Source organism: Rhinatrema bivittatum, chromosome 8 (genome assembly GCF_901001135.1).
Source record: "Rhinatrema bivittatum chromosome 8, aRhiBiv1.1, whole genome shotgun sequence".
Classification (NCBI taxonomy): domain Eukaryota; kingdom Metazoa; phylum Chordata; class Amphibia; order Gymnophiona; family Rhinatrematidae; genus Rhinatrema; species Rhinatrema bivittatum.
The window spans coordinates 201,008,001-201,027,903 of NC_042622.1; the positions used below are offsets into that span (position 1 = coordinate 201,008,001).

Sequence of the window (19,903 nt, forward strand, 5' to 3'; positions counted from 1 at the left end):
CCTCAGTTCCGGCTGTGGCTGTCTCATTGGATGCAGAAAAGGCGTTCGATCGAGTAGAATGGCCTTTTCTGCTAGCTACGCTACAATGGTATGGGGTGGGTCCTATTTTTTTGGCTTGGGTTAAATATTTATATTCTTCTCCCATGGCATATCTATATATTAATCAACAAATTTCTCCGACCTTCTCCTTGCATAGAGGCACACACCAAGGGTGCCTACTTTCACTACTACTATTCAACCTGGCATTGGAACCTCTGCTCTTGGTTATTAGACAATCTGATGTTATTCAAGGTATACATATTGGCTCTGATGTCTTTAAACATTCTGCGTATGCAGATGATGTGCTTTTATTTTTGCAAGATCCTGTGGTCTCACTTCCACACTTGTTTGATCTTATTTCTACTTATTCCTCTCTGGGTATAAGATAAATTGGCATAAGACTGAACTTCTGCCATTGAACTACTCTGCATCTTTGTTGACTCTTACCCATCTCCCTGTTCAAAAGATGCCCACTAGATTGAAATATTTAGGGGTTAATTTTTTCACAGACTCTTTGGATACCATTGCTTATGGAGAATCTAGCATTTTACAGTCATCAAATGATATCACTTTGCAATGGTCCCCACTACACCTTACGTGGTGGGGTAGATTAGATACTATTAAAATGGTATTAGCCCCGAAAATCACATACACCTTAAACATGATTCCTGTATTTTTTTCACCTGACTTTTATAAACAAGTAGACAGATTGTTAGTCTGATTTTTGTGGAATAATAAAGATCCCCGTATTGCTCTTTCTAAATTAAAGAACGGTAGGAACAAGGGTGGGGTGAATTTCCAGGATTTTTATTCATACCATTTGGCTTTTATTCTACAGCAAGGCTATTACTATTTTGATTTTGATCAGGCTGGTAATGAACACCCTCGTTGGCTACTCATTGAAAAGACAAGTGTGGCCCCTTTTCCTCTATATTGTTTCCCAGGTATGAATCTTCCACCCCATACCTCTGCTAATCATATCTTAAAGTCTTTACATAGAGCTTTTTCTGAATTTGATGCCAGGCGATCAGCCCATTCGTCGGAGTGGCAAATCTCTACTTTAGCTCATTTATGGCATAATTTGCTTGTTAAGATTGGGGACCGCTCACCTCACTGGCCCATATGGCAACAGAGGAATATTTGGTTAGTTTCCTCAGTTTTTGAGGCCGGTAAGCTTCTGCCTTTTTCTCAACTGATGGATCGGTTTGGCTTGCTGGATACTCAACAATATGCCTGGCTGTAATTGCAAGATACTTTACAGAATATTATTCTACACTCGCCTCGCTTAGATAAGACCCCATACTTATGGGAATTTTATCAGAAGCAAGGTTATAAAGGACATCTTACCTCCCGTCTTTATAAACTCCTAAAAAGTTTTTCTTCTCGGCCTGTTATGGCAACATTGCAATCGGTATGGTCCTTAGATCTTGGAATGGAACTTACTCCTATATGGAACTACATCTGGTTGATCTCTTGCCGCATTTCACTCTCATCCAGTTTGTCACAGACTTCCTTTTTTATTTTCCATAGAGCGGTTTGGACTCCTTGGAAACTTTACAAAGCGGGCCTTTTAGAGTCTCATGTGTGTTGGTCCTGCTCTGCTCCTAAGGCTACGTTATCTCACATGCTATTTGAATGTCCTTTTGGCTACACTTTTTGGCAACACCTCTGGGATAAGGTCTCCCATATTTTAGGGTTCAGCCTTCCAATATCGTATTCCATAGTTGTTCTCAAAGGGGCAAACCCGTCAATTCAACTCTCATTATCCTATCATAAGTTACTACATTTTTTTCTAACCATTGCTCAACATAATGTCATGTCAAACTGGAAACATAGTGAGTTACTATCTGAACATTTATGGTGAAATAACAGTATGTTTGTATACCAAATATGAAAAGGCTATGGCGATCAAATTTGGTCGTCCTGGCAAATGGTCTCAGGTGTGGAAACTGTTAGACGCTCACATTAATTCACTATGACAACATTGTTACTATGCTATATGTTTAATTCCTCCGGTATGATATCACATAATGTCCTATTTTCCTCTTCTTCTCTCTTCCCCCTTCCCCTCCATCTCCTCTTTTCTTGTCTTTTTATATCTCTTTTTATTTTTCCCTTCTTATATGTTTAACTGTTGATTGTTGGTATATTACCGTCACAAGCCACTAGGTTTGTGCTACACGCAACTGGTTATGTATATTGGCTTGTTTTTTCCATATGTGTATGTACATTCTAAATTCCAATAAAAATATTAACAAAAAAAAAAGAAAAGGAAATGACAAGTGAAGTGAGCAAATCTGCAGATGACATGAAAATATTCAGGGTAGTTAAAAAAAAAACAAACAAAACAAACAAAAAACCAAAGAACAAAAACAGGTAGATTGTGAGGAATGTTAGAAGAACCTTGTGGGACTGGAGAACTGGGCATCTAAACGGCAGATGAAATTTAATATGGACATGGTGAGAGAGGCAACGGTGGTGGGGCTACTTGGCAATAGTGATCATAACATAATCAAATTTTAACTAATAACTGGAAGGGGGATAATAAGTAAATCTACAGCTTTAACAGTAAATTTTCAAAAAAAACCTGAAAGGTGCAGCTGCAATGGTTAAAAGTTTTCAACAGGCATGGACATTGTATTTTTTATTTTTTTTTTAACAATCTTAGATACGCAGTTCAGATATATTCCATGCATTAAGAAAGGTGGAAGGAAGGCAAAACGATTACCGGCATGGTTAAAAGGTGAGGTGAAAGAAGCTATTTTAGACAAAAAAAATCCTTCAAAATTGGAAGAAGGATCCATCTAAAGAAAATAGGAAAAAGCATAAGCATTGTCAAGTTAAGTGTAAAACACTCATAAGACAGTGGCGAAGAGAGAATTTGAAATTAAGTTGGCCGCAGAGGCAAAAACTCAAAAACTTTTAAAAATATATCTGAAGCAAGAAACCTGTGAGGGAGTCTGTTGGACCGTTAGATGACCAAGGGGTTAAAGGGGCTCTTAGGGAAGAGAAGGCCATTGCAGAAAGACTAAATTAATTCTTTGATTCTGTGTTTACTAATGAGTATGTTGGGGAGATACCAGTTCCAGAGATGGTTTTCAAGGGTGATGAGTCAGATGAACTGAACCAAAATATTGGGAACCTGGAAGATGCAGTAGACCAGATTGTCAAACTAAAGAGTAGCAAATCATCTGGACCAGATGGTATGCATCCTAGGGTTCTGAAGGAACTAAAAAATGAAATTTCAGATTAGTTAAAATTTGTAACCTATCATTAAAATCATCCATTATACCTGAAGACTGGAGGGTGGCAAATGTAACCCCATTATTTAAAAGGGCGATCCAGTAAACTTGCCAGGTTCTTATGGCCTGGATTGGCCACTGTTGGAAACAGGATGCTGGGCTTGATTGACCCTTGGTCTGACCCAATATGGCATTTTCTTATGTTCTTATGGAATTGCCTCTGCTGTTACTGGCATCAGTAGAATGGGATATTCTTAATGTTTGGATACTTGCCAAGTTCTTGTAGCCTGGTTTGGCTCTGTTAGAAATGGGATGCTGGGCTTGATGGATCCTTAGTCTGACCCAGCATGGCAATTTCTTATGTTCTTATGTAAAGTGATGTACATAGGGAAAAATAACCTTAATTTTACATATGCAATTGCTGGGTTGTACATCAGGAGTAACCCCCCAGGAAAAGAATTCTAAAGTCACTGTGGACGGTATGTTGAAATCCTCAGCTCAGTGTGCAGTAGTGGGCAAAAAAAGGAGAAATATATGCTAGGAATCATTCAGAAAGGAATGGAGAACAAAACAGAGATCATTATAATTCCTCTGTCTAGATGTATGTTCTGCAATTCTGGTCACCGCATCTCAAAAAAGATATAGCAGAATTAGAAAATGTACAGAGGAGGACAATAGAAATGGTTAAGGGGATGAAACAACTCTTATGAGCAAAACTAAACTAGTTAGGGCTCTTTATTTAGAATAGACAATTGAGAGGGGGATATGATAGAAGTTTCCGAAATCATGATTAGGGTGGAACAGGTAAATAGGGAATGGTTATTTGCACTTTCAAATAACACTATGACTAGGGGACATTCCTTAAAACTAACAGGTAGCAGATTTCAAATGAATTGGAGAAAGTATTTTTCACTCAATGCATAATCAAGCTGTGGAATTTGTCAGAGGATGTGGTCACGGCAACTATCATAGCTGGGTTTAAAAAAAAGAGTTTAGACAAGTTCCTGAAAGAATAGTCTATAAACAGTTATTAACAGGTGATTCTGGGAAAGCCAACATTTGTTGCTGGCAGTGAGCAACAAGAAATTGGATCTACTTTTTGGGATTGGCCAATATTGGAGACATGATGCTGGGATCGATGGACCTCTGGTCTGACCTAGTCTAGCACTTCTTTTGTTCTTAACATCATAGGTCGAACAGTCCATGTGTTTTCTGCACTCCATTCCCTTGTCCACTAGTGGCTTTAGGGTGTCACAGATCTCCTGAGGCAGATGCTGTGACATGCCCTCCATCTCTTTCAGTTTGTTTCATATATACTGTTCCATGAAGAGCTGATAGGATGATATGCGAGCATAGCAGAGTTGCTTACCTGTAACAGGTGTTCTCCTAGGACAGCAGGATGTTAGTCCTCATACATGGGTGACATCATCCGGCACAGAAAACTTATGTCAAAGTTTCTAGAAACTTTGATTGCCACATTGAGCAAGCCCAGCATGCCACTATCCGCATGTCCATATGGGGTCCCTCTTTAGTTACGTAACATAGAATTATGAAAAAATTAAAACAACAGGAAAAATAGTGGAAAGTATTCTAAACATCAAAATCATAGAACATATAGAAAGACATGGTTTAATGGAACAAAGTCAGCATGGCTTTACCCAGGGCAAGTCTTGCCTCACAAATCTGCTTCACTTTTTTGAAGGAGTTAATAAACATGTGGATAAAGGTGAACCGGTAGATATAGTATACTTGGATTTCAGAAGGCGTTTGACAAAGTTCCTCATGAGAGGCTTCTAGGAAAAGTAAAAAGTCATGGATAGGTGGTGATGTCCTTTCGTGGATTGCAAACTGGCTAAAAGACAGGAAACAGAGAGTAGGATTGAATGGGCAATTTTCTCAGTGGAAGGGAGTGGACAGTGGAGTGCCTCAGGGATCTGTATTGGGACCCTTACTGTTCAATATATTTATAAATGATCTGGAAAGAAATACGACGAGTGAGAATCAAATTTGCAGATGACACAAAATTGTTCAAAGTAGTTAAATCACAAGCAGATTGTGATAAATTGCAGGAAGACCTTGAGAGACTGGAAAATTGGGCATCCAAATGGCAGATGAAATTTAATGTGGATAAGTGCAAGGTGATGCATATAGGGAAAAATAACCCATGCTATAATTACACAATGTTGGGTTCCATATTAGGTGCTACAACCCAAGAAAGAGATCTAGGTGTCATAATGGATAACACATTGAAATCGTCGGTGCAGTGTGCTGCGGCAGTCAAAAAAGCAAACAGAATGTTGGGAATTATTAGAAAAGGAATGATGAATAAAACGAAAAATGTCATAATGCCTCTGTATCGCTCCATGGTGAGACCGCACCTTGAATACTGTGTACAATTCTGGTCGCCGCATCTCAAAAAAGATATAATTGCGATGGAGAAGGTACAGAGAAGGGCTACCAAAATGATAAGGGGAATGGAACAACTCCCCTATGAGGAAAGACTAAAGAGGTTAGGACTTTTCAGCTTGGAGAAGAGACGACTGAGGGGGGATATGATAGAGGTGTTTAAAATCATGAGAGGTCTAGAACGGGTAGATGTGAATCGGTTATTTACTCTTTCGGATAGTAGAAAGACTAGGGGGCACTCCATGAAGTTAGCATGGGGCACATTTAAAACTAATCGGAGAAAGTTCTTTTTTACTCAACGCACAATTAAACTCTGGAATTTGTTGCCAGAGAATGTGGTTCGTGCAGTTAGTATAGCTGTGTTTAAAAAAGGATTGGATAAGTTCTTGGAGGAGAAGTCCATTACCTGCTATTAAGTTCACTTAGAGAATAGCCACTGCCATTAGCAATGGTTACATGGAATAGACTTAGTTTTTGGGTACTTGCCAGGTTTTTATGGCCTGGATTGGCCACTGTTGGAAACAGGATGCTGGGCTTGATGGACCCTTGGTCAGACCCGGTATGGCATTTTCTTATGTTCTTATGTTCTTAAACTACCCATTAGACCTCTGTTAATGGGGGAGGTATCATAAGTAAATTAGGAGCTAATACAGGAAATCTATAGTTGAAAGGCTTAACCCAACACTACTACATTTTACAATATGATAATCAAACTCTAGACATTGCTAGCTTGCAGCAAAACCCTCTTGGATTCCAAAAAACCTTTCAACTGGTTCGGTTGAAAAAATACATAACTATTTCTGTTGAATTTTATCACACATTTACAGGGGAATCTCAGATGGTATGTCATTCCTAAAGCTAAATCTTCCTGGCATTGCTTCAGGAAGCTTTTTCTTCTCTGTTGTGTGGATCTTGTCATATCCGGGAAAATCCTGATTTTTTTGTCCCATGAAAAGAATATTTAATTTCTTAAAATAAGATCGCATTACATCGCTCAGTTCTTTCTTGCTGAAAAAAGAAATCAGCAGCCTTGCTCTCTCTATTTCATAGGTTGAGGTTTCCAAAAGGTCAGTTAAGTTTCCTAAATCCACCATTGCTGCTTGCCCTTGTGGGTTGGCCCAAGTTGGCAAAAAATAAACTTTATCTGGGGGGGCAGGGGGGAGCTGTTTCAGATGAATATTCTAACACCTCAAGGAAATATCTTTTTACTGTAATTCATGGAATCTCTCCCACAGCCCTAGGAAAGTTTAATAAACGAAGATTTAGATGTCTTAGGGCGTTTTCAATAACTTCTACCTTCCTATTAATTAAACCACAATCTTGAATAATGGTGGATTGTACAGACATAACCTGCTGTAATTCACATTCTATATTTTTAAATTTTTCCATCGTTTCCTGATGAGTTATTTCACCATTCTTATTCATTTGTTCCATTTGTAGAGATAGGGAGTTGATTTTTAATGAAATGTCTGAAAAAGTTCTCACCATTGTTGAGGTTAAGTCCCAGAGGGAATCCAAAGTTACCACACCCGGCTTCTTCGATGTTAAGTCTAGTCCAGGGAGGGAAGAAGATTTACCTCCAGGCCTCACATCTACTCCCAACTCCTGGGTTTCCACTCCTTCCAGATCTAAAACTCCTGCAATGCTCCCAGCTGTCCCTAAGGAGCTTGGCACAGGATCAGAAGTCGACACCGCTCCCTCCTCCTCCAAAACACGGAGTCCCACTTTGGGGATCCCGCCAGAGCGCGGAGTTGACGTCTCCTGCGTGGCCGGAGGTAACTGATCATCAAGGGGGCTGAGGGTCACTTCTTCCGAGGTTAGCGTGGTTTCTCCTTCATCTGCCCTAACAGCTGGTACTCCTGCCCCATTCTTTGAAGTAGCTCCGGTGCACTGCTGGATCGTTCTTTGCCCCGTGGGGAAAGTTGAGCTAGAGGGGTATGCCCTTACTTTGCCGTTCCTCTTTGGTGGCATTACACTGTTCCAGTGGTCACAGCTGCTGAAATAAGGCAAAAAATTGTCCAAAATTCGGGAGTGGGCAAATGCTGTGCTCCCATCTAGGTCGCCATCTTGACTCCTCCAGGCTCAAGGTCAGGATTTTAAACTTAACCCTCTGTTCTACAGGCAGCCAATGAAGTTGAAACAAAGGTGTCACATGAATTTGTCTGGGAGCATTCAGAACCAACCTATCGGTTGACTTTTTCAAGAGCTGTAAAACTCACAATTTGTGTTTCGGAATCTCAGAATACAAGGAATTACCATAATCAAGGGTTGTCAGAACAAACGCCTGAAGTAAAGTACAAAAATTGGATCAATTAAGGATCTAATGTGCCTTAGTTGTTTCAGCTTAAAGTATTCTGATGAAAGTACAATGTTAAATTGCTTCTTCCAGGTCAATAAGGGGTCGGAGTAGAATCCCAAGTTCGGGATCTGGTCAACATATTCAATGGTAACATCAACCATAGAAATGCTAGGCAATCCATCATGTCTTGATTTGTGAAAAAAAATAAATAGCCTTGATTTTTGCCAAATTAAGTACCAAAGCATTCTCTAACAGCCAATTGTTAACAGCTGACAAACAGGAAGTATACCCAAGTTCAAAATACTGCTGGAATATCATCAGCAATAACCTTGAAAAAAAAAATCAAAAGTATCTAACGGTTTACCCAAAGATTGAGGTAGAGATTAAAAAGAGTGGGGGACAACACGGAACATTGGGGAATGCCTACATCTAGTGTACCACTCAGAACTAAGAAAACCCACCCTTACCTGTTGATTTCTCTAAGAAAGAAAAGATGAAAACCAGTGAAGGACTACCCCTGTCAGTCCAAAAGAATTAAGACGCTGGAGAAGAATGTCATAATTTACTAAATCAAAAATGAAAGACAATTCGAGGTATAAGGCAACCACTGCCCTCCCGAATCAAGAACGCTGAGAAGATAATCATGAACAGAAACTAAAACTGTTTCAGTGCTGTAATCAGTATGAAACCCACTCTGATTTGGGTGGAAGATATTATGATCATGCAAGTAATCTTTCATTGCCTAAAAACAGCTCTCTCTATTAGTTTCCCCAGAGATGACAAATTGGAACATTTTGGGAGATTTACAACCACAGCCAGATTCTCCCCTCTCCTAGCATGCAGACAGATGCGGAGAATTCCTGTCCTTTGCTAGGTACCAATATCAATGAAGTAGAATCCTTTGCTTTCATCAGATAAACCAGATAATGGTGTCTCCCTGGCTTCTGTGGGTGCTCAATGTTGTGGAAGATTGATGAGTTCTCAATGACACTACATCACTAGCAACTGATGCAACTCCTGGGCTTTTTACTGCTAATGGGCTGTATTTACTTTTCCTGAAGAGCTTTTCCATTAAATCCCAGGGGGTGGGGGAGGAGAACAATACTTTCTGGGAGTTATTTTCCTACTTGTAGAAGAGAGAGGTCGTGGTCATTCTCCAGGTACAGCACATATCTATCAAGGGGACTTGTGAAGCTGCTGGCCCTCTTCTCTTTTTGGGCATCAGCCAAAAAATTAATGAAGCAAAATCAAATGATTATTTTACAAAAAAAAAACAACACATGATACTGCACAGATACCGATGTGGTCTATGAAAAATGAAAACAATTTGATTGGAAAAAATCCTACCTAGTAACCTAAAGAGGTTAAAAAAGCAAACCAATATAATGAATTTAGAAAAATTCTTCTCAGCAAAAAACTCGTGTGACTGTTCAACTTGATGGAAAAACTAGAACTGAGGTGGCCCTGTGTGATGGCACATATATGATCAGCGGAGCCAGCCAAAAGCTTCTAGCTTTGTAGTAATTTTCATTGGTTGGACTCCATCAGATGACATCACCCATCTGCAAGGGCTTAATATCTTGCTTATTTTTTGAGAATACATAAAAAAACAGTAAATGACAGATAAAGACCCAAATGGTCCATCCAGTTTGCCCAGTAAAATGTTTAAGGTTTTAACTGCCGCTTTGTTCAGGTTACTCCTACGCCCAACTGTTTACAGAATTGTAACTGTCTCTCTGTGAATAATCAAATAAATCCTAAAAAGATCAAATACATAAAAAATAATATATACATAATTGAACTGCCAATCACTCAACAATCTGGCTAGGCCCCTCTCATTGAGGGGCTAAGCAACCATTACTTCATCAACCACCCAATCAATTAATTAATTAGCACCCCTTATCCTCTCCCTTTATAAAACTAAAAGCCTCAAAAATCATATAAAAACTGGAGGATTTTATTTTAAAGTATTAAACTTTTTTGTAGTTACTATTATAAGAACTTAGAAAATATCATGCTGGGTCAGACCAAGGCCCATCAAGCCCAGCATCCTCACTCTGACAATGGCCAGTCTGAGTTGCAAATACTTGCAAGAGCCTAGGAAGTAAACCTATTTCCTGTTACTTGCTTCCTGGGATAATAGATTTTTAAACCACTTGGCTTATAATGTTTATGGACTTTTCTCCCCAAGGAATTTGTCCAAACTTCTTTTAAACCTTACTATGCTAGTTGCTTTGATCATGTCATCTGGCTACAGATTCCACAGGTTATCAAAATATATTTCAGATTAGAGGACCTGCTCAACTGATACTATCTTCTTTAAAGTGTGCCTCTGGTGTTAAAAGTCAGTTTGTCAAAATGAGATCTTTGGATTGTTTGCATGAGGTAGTTCAATGACTTATAGACTATATATGCTCTGTTTATGGTCTAAAAATCTCTCTCTTTCATGCTCAGTTACTGCACAATAAAAATGCATTAGGACAATTCTTGCACAAGTAGCAATCATTAAACAATGGCTTTCTAATGTTGTTTGATGTCAGCTCCTGAAATAGGCTTCACTTTACTTTCCAATGAGGTTGCTTTTCTTGTCAAAGGACCACTTATGTTCCCAGCATTTCTGGTATTCACATATCATAATCAAGGATGTGATAATGTGCCGGAAAGCTCCTGAAGTAATAGATCAGTGATCATGAAATTAAAGCCAGTAAGGTAAGAAAGCTTTCAATTCAGGAAGCAAGAATATCTGGAAAACATGCTTGTTTCAGATATCGCTGTTGACTGAGGAGTACCTCTATATCCTATCTCGAGGAGTACCAAGAGCATTCATGATCATGCAGGATTCATGACCATGCTGAGATAAAATGGATTGGGAGGTAATCTTATCTTATAAAAACAAGCATTTTGTAGAAGACAAGTACAAATAAAAGGTAAAAAGGGTAAATTTATAACTGTGAGGGTTGTAGTGAAGTCTCTGTATAACATTTACATGCAGACTTTATCCCACATTTTCAAAGTGAAAGTAAAGGCATAAGTTTTCTTTGAAAATGCTCAGGTAAACGCCCTTCACCACTCAAAATAATCTGCACAACGTTATACCAGATCTTCATAGGGCTTGACTTGTGAGGTTTAATTTACACACAAACTTGATTATTTTCAAGAGCATTCACCTAAGTCCCAAACTCCACCCCCTCCGGCATATCTATCCGTAGTGCACATAAAGTACCCATGAAATCAGGTTACACATGTACTTTTACACACACTGAGTCCTGGGCAATTTTATAACAACCACTTATGTATATCAAACCTTTTTTTGCATGTAAATGGCTTTGAAAGTTCATACCCTAAATATCTAAAAATGCTCCCACTGACAAGTAAATCAGGTGAGTATTCCATTAGCAAGTAAAAATGGAAGATTATACAACCCTACTCTTAAAATGTGTTTTTATGCAGGATACTTTATTATGGTTGAGGAACATATGAGGGGAAAGATAGGAAGCTTAACAGTTTATTATATTAATAAAAGTTTTCAAATACATTTTAATTTTATTCTACAATGATCTAGTTCTAAAAATTGGTTTTCATAACCATACCTCTTAAAATCTGGTAAAGAAAAACTTTGACATGATCCGAACTGAGTGGCTGAGGAGAGACAATAATCTTGTGGAGATCACTTTGCATCAATTCTGTAACCACATATCTTCAGGTTATTAGTTAAGGACAACAGAGAATATGTGAATGCAAAAAATACCTTTGAAATTTAGAGAAACATCAAGAACAATTTAAAAAATAAAAGTTAATAATGTAGTACAGTCGGGGTTGCATTTAATAAGCTGGTACCCATAGGCAAGGCTGGGAGGAGGTTGCCACCCTCAAATATGCCTAGGGTACAGGGGAATGTTTCCCTCTTCCCAGGTCACCAGAAGTGTGCACCTTCTCTGCCCAGATCCTTCCCTTACCTGAGTCCTGACACCAGTCTGCAACAGCAGCTATTAAAAGAAATAGAAAAAGTAAAGTGTGAAGCCTGGGAACCCTCATGAGCTGACAGGCCTAGAGGTGCTCTGCCCCCCTTCCTTCTGCCTAGTTTTCCTATTACCATAGAAATACATGCAAGTGGTGGGGCACTGCTCGGACTGCCAGCGCAAGAAGGTTTCTAAGCCCTGCACTAAATGTTGTTTTTTTTTTTTTAAGTAGCTGCTGTGGCGGACCAGTGCCATGCAGGAACAAGCCCAGTTAGAGGAAAATCAGCAGCGATGTTCCAGTGCCTATGAAAATTTGGTCCCAGAGGCAATTTGCTATGTTGCCTATTCCTAAATCCAGGCCCAAGTACAGCAGACATTAAATATATAGGAAAAGAATACAAAATTGCCTAGCTTGTAAGGCTAACAAGAGGAAATGGAGCTTTAAAGATTATGTAATGTATCTTATACTTTAAAAAGTATTTAAAAAAAACAATATTTGAAATCAAAATATTAAGCAGCCAATAAAATCTATTAGATTGAGAGCAAAAATAAAGAAAAATCTTCAGATATCAGGTGGTGCACATATTACTTGGCCTCCCATCTGAGATCTCCTGAAAGAAAAGCAAAGCCTAGGAAGCAGTTAATGTTTACTTACATTTCCTAGATAAGCTATTCTACATGTTATAAACTTGTCACATAGAGGTACACAGGAAACAATCATCTTTACAGACTTAAGACTAAGTATGCTTAAAGTATTCATTTTATTTAAAAATATTTCTATATAGCTTACTAAAAAAATATTGCAGTACAAGGAATCATACATAATTAAGATGGTCAAGCCATTTACAAAAAAAAAAACCAAAACAAAACTATACAGGGACCTGCCTTTTAGCCACACTTTTGAATTTATATCTTCTGCCTTTATGTAATCTACTAACAATGCTGGGAGTAAATTATAAGCTATATACCAACGACATAGCTTTTCTTTCCTCTTAGGACATCATGGAAGTACACACATGATTTCCTAACCATCTGCCTTTCTGTGATTAAGTGCTGGCTTTCTCATAATAAGTTAGCACTTAATATCGGCAAAACAGAATTGATCATCCTGTCAAAGCACAGACCTATGGACTGTCCTATATCTTTTATTATTAAGTCATACCTTATCATTAAAGAATGCAGGATGCAATTTGGGTATCACTATCGATACATCTCTATCCATGTGCGATCATTTAAAAAATGTAGTAAAATCTGCTTTTTTCAAGCTACGTCTTTTATGTAGACTTAAGCCCTTACGCGTACTTTTGTTTGCGCACCAGCCGCGAACAATAGTATGCAGGATTTCAATAGATACGCACGTAGCTGCACGTATCCATTAAAATCCGGGGTTGGCGTGTGCAAGGCTGCCCAAAATCGGCAGCCTGCGCGCGCCGAGCTGCACAGCCTACCTCCGTTCCTTCCGCCTCCCCCCACCTTCCCCTACCTAACCCATCCCCCCGGCCCTATCTAAACCCCCCCCTACCTCTGTTGCTAAAGTTACGCCTGCTGGAGGCAGGCGTAACTTTGCGCACGCCGGGCCGGCTGCCGAGCACCATGTTCCGGTCCGGAGGCTGCAGCCACGCCCCTATAACGCCCCCGGGCCGAAACCACGCCCATGGCGCCACCCCCGGATGAGGCGCCGGCCGCGACACGCCCCCGCCACGCCCCCCGTGTCCCGGGGCTTTGCGCATGCTGGAAGCCTAAGCAACATAGGCTTGGCACGCGCAGGGGGTGTTTGGGCCAGGTTTTCGGGGGGGGGGGGGGGGTACGCACGTATCCCTTTGAAAATCTGACCCAATGTTTACATCAAGCTACAATCATCAATATTTCCATCTTTTGATTACTGTAATGCGTTGTTTTACGGACTATCACATAACACTGAGATCCTTGCAGATAATTCAGAACTCTGCTGCCTGTATACTAACCGGATTTAGTGTATATACCCACATTACTCCTGTTCTTCAATCTTTGCATTGGCTTCCTGTTCTTTGGTGCCTGAAGTATAAAATTGCCTGCTTGATTCATCTCCTGTTGTACAGTTCAGGAACCTTAACTGAGCTAGCTCTCTTCTCTTCATCTACCAGCCATCGCGGTAGATCTGCAGATAAGGATCTGCTTGAGATCCCATCAATAAGACTGATCTATTTATTCAAGACCACTTTCTCTGTGGCTGGTCCTTCATTTTGGAACACAGTGTCTAAGGAAATTAAGCTAACTACCGATAAAGAGAAATTTAAAAAACTTTTGAAAACCTATTTGTTTAAAGATGCATTTAGCAGTGACTAAGTCCTTTCAATGGAGAATTTTTTGAGATGCTGATTATTTTTAGAGGCAATGCAGTGTCTATGGTCCAATTTTCCCATGACCTTTTCGTTTGTTTTGTCTTGATTTATTTGTAATTATTTTTGACTGTATAGTTAAACACTGTTAGTTAAGCACTGCCATATTAATTAATCTTGCTGGGAAAAAATATAAAGAAAAAGAAAAACTGCCTAACCTTTCAAATACTCTTCAAATTCCTTTTTAATCAATCATCACTAGTGAGCAGTGTACATGCTTTAAAACAATCAATTCCTGAAAATTCAATACTAGATTCTGCAGATTGTGATATCTTATTGAACCAACAAACAAAAACCATAAGCTTTTGAAACCACTTAATCCCTTATTCAGAAAAATATTTAGCTTTTCTCTAATATCTGGTCTCAAAAGCTCATGTAATATGTCCTTGTGGATCTAACACAAGATATCACAATCTACAAAAATGTCCAGTTTTCTTCAGGACAAATGGATCTTCCAAAATCCTGCACTTCAAAAGCACATAAAATTTACAATGGGGTCACCTACTAGCTATGGCCTTTATTCTGAGAACACTGAAAGTGTGCAAAAAAAAAAAAAAAAGTCACCCACTCTTTGTTACAGCCAAGAATCTCAGAAACAGCCAAGATCTCATTTTTGTAACATGAAAATCCAAAATCATGGGTTAACCATATTCAGATGTTCAGCCATTTAGACAGCTTCTTTATTGTTTTTTATTATGTAAATTATGTTCATGCTTTAACCAATATTATACAGTTTCATATATAAATTATATGCACAAGTGTTCACGTCCCAATGGGTTTCTCTTGTATCCTATTTTGTTTTAAACTCTTCTCAACAATTGACCACTGCATGCAATCAGTGACACTTAGCAGCTGACAAGGATACCCCCTAGTACAACAAGATTCCATGAAATGTTCAAATTTTTTCCGGAATAAGTGATTGCCACAGAAGCTTAGAACCAATAAGCTAAAGAGTGGATCACCATGTTTACTTGTGAGTTATTTGAACATCACTTAGCTGTGCAAGAAAAAAAATGTTGAGATTGGGAAATCATCTTTAGCAACATTGGAAAAACATATTTCAGTTCTAATGGAATAATCCTCTGAATCATAGTGATGCCGCTTCAGTCTAAGGTGGCAAGTAGTGTGGTAAGAACAAGGGACTGGAATGCTTGCTTTCAGAGTTATCAACTTTGAAGTGGGGTTGCATAATTGTCATTTTGAGATTAGCCAAGAAACCACAATGGAATGTCATATAGTACTTAAAACCAAAGTGATGTGGAACCTGGGAGCCTAAGAATGCTGGGAAGATAACGATAAGAGCCAAATAAGAAATTTCAGTGTTTCCAATGAATATGCCTTACACAATTAAAATTTTCTGCAAAGTAAACTGCAAAAAATAAAAATAACAGTAAGATAATACAGATTTCCTGTCTCTAAATCCAGAATAAATATATAATCTATAGTTAACAGTAGAAGCGAATACATAGGGAGAGAAAAGCAGCATGGCAGTGGGGATGGTTAGGGATAACAAATGTTGCTTACCTGTAACAGGTGTTCTCACAGAACAGCAGGATGTTAGTCCTCACATATGAGTGATATCACAGGATGGAGCCCAATCACGGACACTTTTGTCAAAGTTTCTAGAACTTTGACTGGCCCCTACTGGGCAGGCCCAGCATGGCACCAACCCTGCAGCCAGCAGGGCTCCCCCTTCAGTCTTGTTTAAAAAGCTACAGGAAGTGCCGAAAAATAAAATAAGAAACGTAACGAACCCAACACCGCGGGACGGCGGGCGGGTTTCGTGAGGACTAACATCCTGCTGTACTGTGAGAACACCTGTTACAGGTAAGCAACATTTGCTTTCTCACAGGACAAGCAGGATGGTAGTCCTCACATATGGGTGAGTACCAAGCTGAGGATGTCCGAGTGTGCACCAAATGTACCCAGGTGTGCAAGGCACAAGAATTGGGGTGAAATTTGGCTGAGGGCATCCTAAACCCTACCGGGCAGGCGGAAGGGTACGTCAAGTTGTGAATAGGTTACGCAGGACAGATTGGCTGAAGATGGAATCTTGTCTTCTGGCCTTGTCCAAGCAATAGTCGGCTGTAAAGGTATGGAGAGAATTCCAGGTGGTAGCCCTGCAAATGTCAGGAAGCGGCACCGATTGTAGGTGTGCTACTGAAGTCGCTATGGCCCTCACAGTGTGTGCTTTAACACGGTCTTGAAGTGGAATGCCTGCTTGCTGATAGCAAAAGGATATGCAGTCCGCTAACCAGGAGGAGAGAGTCTGCTTACACACAGGCTGCCCCAATTTGATGGAATGGAAAGAGACAAACAATTGAGTGCTTTTCCTGTGGGCAGCTGTACGGTCTAGGTAGAACGCTAGAGCCCGTTTAAAGTCAAGGGTATGCAGAGCCTGTTCTCCTGGATTGGAATGGGGCCTGGGAAAAAACGGTAGGTAGTATAATGTATTAATTGAGATGAAACTCTGATACTACCTTAAGCAAAAACTTAGGGTGAGTGCGGAGTACTGCCCGGTCCTGCAGAAGTTTAGTGTAAGGCAGATAGGTAGCTAGGGCCTGTAACTCACTAACTGCGAGCCGAAGTGATTGCCAAAAGGAAAATCACTTTCCATGTGATAGCGAAGGTCACAGGATTGGAGAGGCTCGAATGGTGGTTTCATGAGCCGACCCAAAACCTGAACCCCACCGGGCAGGCGGAAGGGTGTTGGTATGTCAAGTTGTAAACAGGTTACGAAGGACAGACTGGCCGAAGATGGAATCTTGTCTTCCGGCTTTGTCCAAGCAATAGTGGGCTGCAAAGGTGTGGAGAGAACTCCAGGTAGCAGCCCTGCAAATGTCAGGAAGCGGCACCAATCATAGTGTGCTACTGAAGTCGCCATGGCCCTCACAGAATGTGCTTTAACACGGTCTTGGAATGGAATGCCCGCTTGCTGATAGCAGAAGGATATGCAGTCCGCTAACCAGGAGGAGAGAGTCTGCTTACTCACCGGCTTCCCTAACTTGTTAGGGTGGAAAGAGACGAACAATTGAGTGCTTTCCCTGTGGACAGCTGTATGGTCTAGGTAAAACGCTAGAGCCCGTTTACAGTCAAGGGTATGCAGAACCTGTTCTCCTGGGTTGGCATGGGGCCTGGGAAAAAAAGGTAGGTAGTATAATGGATTGATTAATGTGAAACTCCGATACTACCTTAGGCAAGAACTAAGGGTGAGTGCGGAGTACCGCCTGGTCTTGCAGAAGTTTAGTGTAAGGCGGATAGGTAACTAGAGCCTGAAATTCACTAACTCTGCGAGCTGAAGTGATAGCCAAAAGGAAAATCACTTTCCATGTGAGATATCGAAGGTCACAAGAGTGAAGAGGCTTGAACGGTGGTTTTATGAGTCGACCCAAAACCAGATTAAGGTCCCAAGAAGGGGCCGGAGGACGTACTGGAGGCTTGATATGGAGCAAGCCCTTCAAAAAGCGTGTTACAAGGGGTTGTACTGATATAGGGATGTCCCCGACACCTTTATGGAAGGTGGCTACCGCACTGACATGCATTTTGATGGAAGAAGTCTTTAGACCTGACTCAGATAGATGCCAGAGATAGTCCAGAAACTTCGGGATTGAACAGGAAAAGGGGTCAAGAGACTGAGAAGAGCAACATGACGTGAATCTTTTCCATTTGTAAGAGTAAGATTTTCTCGTGGAAGGCTTCCGTGAAGCAATCAAGACACAGGAAACTGATTCAGAAAGGATAAGTGGTTGAAGGATTAACCTTTCAACATCCATGCTGTCAGGGATAAAGCTTGAAGATTGGGATGGCGTAGGCTCCTGTCGTTCTGAGTGATCATAAGTGGGTCCTTTCCCAAGGGATTGTGCCTGCGGATGGAGAGATCCTGAAGTACTGGAAACCACACTTGGCGTGGCCAGTGAGGTTCTATCAGGATCATGGTTCCCTTGTCCTGACGTAACCTCACGAGAGTCTTTGAGAGAAGAGGAAGTGGATCGAATGCATAGAGCAGACCGGTTGCCCACGAGAGGGAGAATGCATCTCTGGGTCGAGAGAGTTTGCTGCGAATGTGTTACGCTTGGGCTCCTGGTCAGGAGTCATGAACACCACCCAGCAGGGTGGCTCCAGGTGGAGAGAGACAGGAAACTAGAAACAGTGTCAGGTTCCAGGCTGGGTCAGGGCAGGCAGCAAGTATCAAAGTCTGGGTTCAGGCTGGGTCAGGGCAGGCAGCAGTCAGCAGTGTCTGGGTCCAGGCTGGGTCAGGGCACAGTAAGCAGGGCAAGGCAGGTCAGAAGGCCCGTAGGCCACACACCAATAGCGGGGCAAGGCAGGTCAGAAGGCCCGTAGGCCACACACACACAGAAGGCCCGTAGGCCACACACCATAAGCGGGGCAAGGCAGGTCAGAAGGCCCGTAGGCCACACACATACACACAGAAGGCCTGTAGGCCACACACCATAAGCGGGGCAAGGCAGGTCAGAAGGCCCGTAGGCCACACACATACACACAGAAGGCCCGTAGGCCACACACCATAAGCGGGGCAAGGCAGGTCAGAAGGTCCGTAGGCCACACATACACAGAAGGCCCGTAGGCCACACACCGTAGTCAGGGCAAGTAGGTCAGAAGGCCCGTAGGCCACACATACACAGAAGGCCCGTAGGCCACACACCGTAAGCAGAGCAGGCAGGTCAGAAGGCCCGTAAGCCAGGTAAGAAAAGAGAGGAAGAAGGCCCGAAGGCCGCGCAGGGCAAGGCAAGGAAAGGCCCGAAGGCCGTGCAGGGCAAGGCAAGGAAAGGCCCGAAGGCCGTGCAGGGCTAGAGCAGGGAGCCCAGGTGAGCTCGATGCCGAAGCACCGAGGCAACTGTCAGGCAGGGTTATAAGGGCACACCCAGAGCATAGAGTGGACAGAGGAGATGGAAAGCCAGCACTAGAGGGACCCCTGGTGGTGAGGCGGTTGCACTGCAGCCAAAACTGTAACAGAATGAGAGAGCAGTAGTTTTCCACTTTGTGGTTTTGTGGGGACGCAAAGAGGTCTATTCGAGGATACCTCCCTTGTTGAAAAATGGAGTTTGCTACTGAGGGGTGGAGAGACCACTCGTGCGGTTGAAAGACGCGACTCAGCTTGTCTGCCTGCACATTGTCCACTCCCAGTAAATAGGTGGCCCTGAGGTACATCGAATGGGAGAGAGCTTCCGCCCAGATCTGTGCAACTTCCTGACACAGAAGAAAGGAGCCCGTACCACCCTTCTTGTTGATGTACCAAATGGCCACCTGGTTGTCTGTCTGAATCAGGATGACCTGATTTGATAGGTGATCCTGAAAAGCCCTGAGAGCATATCCGATTGCTTGAAGTTCCAGGAAATTTATTTGGTGTTTGGCTTCCTCTGGAGACCAAGAGCCTTGTGTCTGCAGATCTGCTATGTGGGCTCCCCACCCGAGGTTGGAAGCGTCGGTGGTGAGAATGATTTGAGGATTTGGAACCTGGAAGGGCAATTCCTGGAGGAGATTGGTCTGATTTTTCCACCAGGCAAGACAGACGGAGTGAGTCGGTGACGTGGACAATGGTCAACAGAGGCTGAATAGCTT

The 19,903-nt window shown here is 41.5% G+C and overlaps 1 protein-coding gene across 4 annotated transcripts in view; it reads right to left on the minus strand.

Annotated features, from left to right (window-relative positions):
• Positions 1-19,903, minus strand: part of NLK (nemo like kinase) — a 642,623-nt gene that overhangs the window by 246,198 nt on the left and 376,522 nt on the right. For all 4 annotated transcript variants that reach the window (XR_003858197.1, XR_003858198.1, XM_029612542.1 and 1 more), the window contains one exon: positions 11,577-11,683. Coding sequence is in view for 2 of the 4 variants with exons in the window: in XM_029612542.1 (XP_029468402.1) it covers positions 11,577-11,683 (107 nt within the window). In the remaining 2 variants the exon portion in view is untranslated. The remainder of the gene's footprint in view (positions 1-11,576; positions 11,684-19,903) is intronic.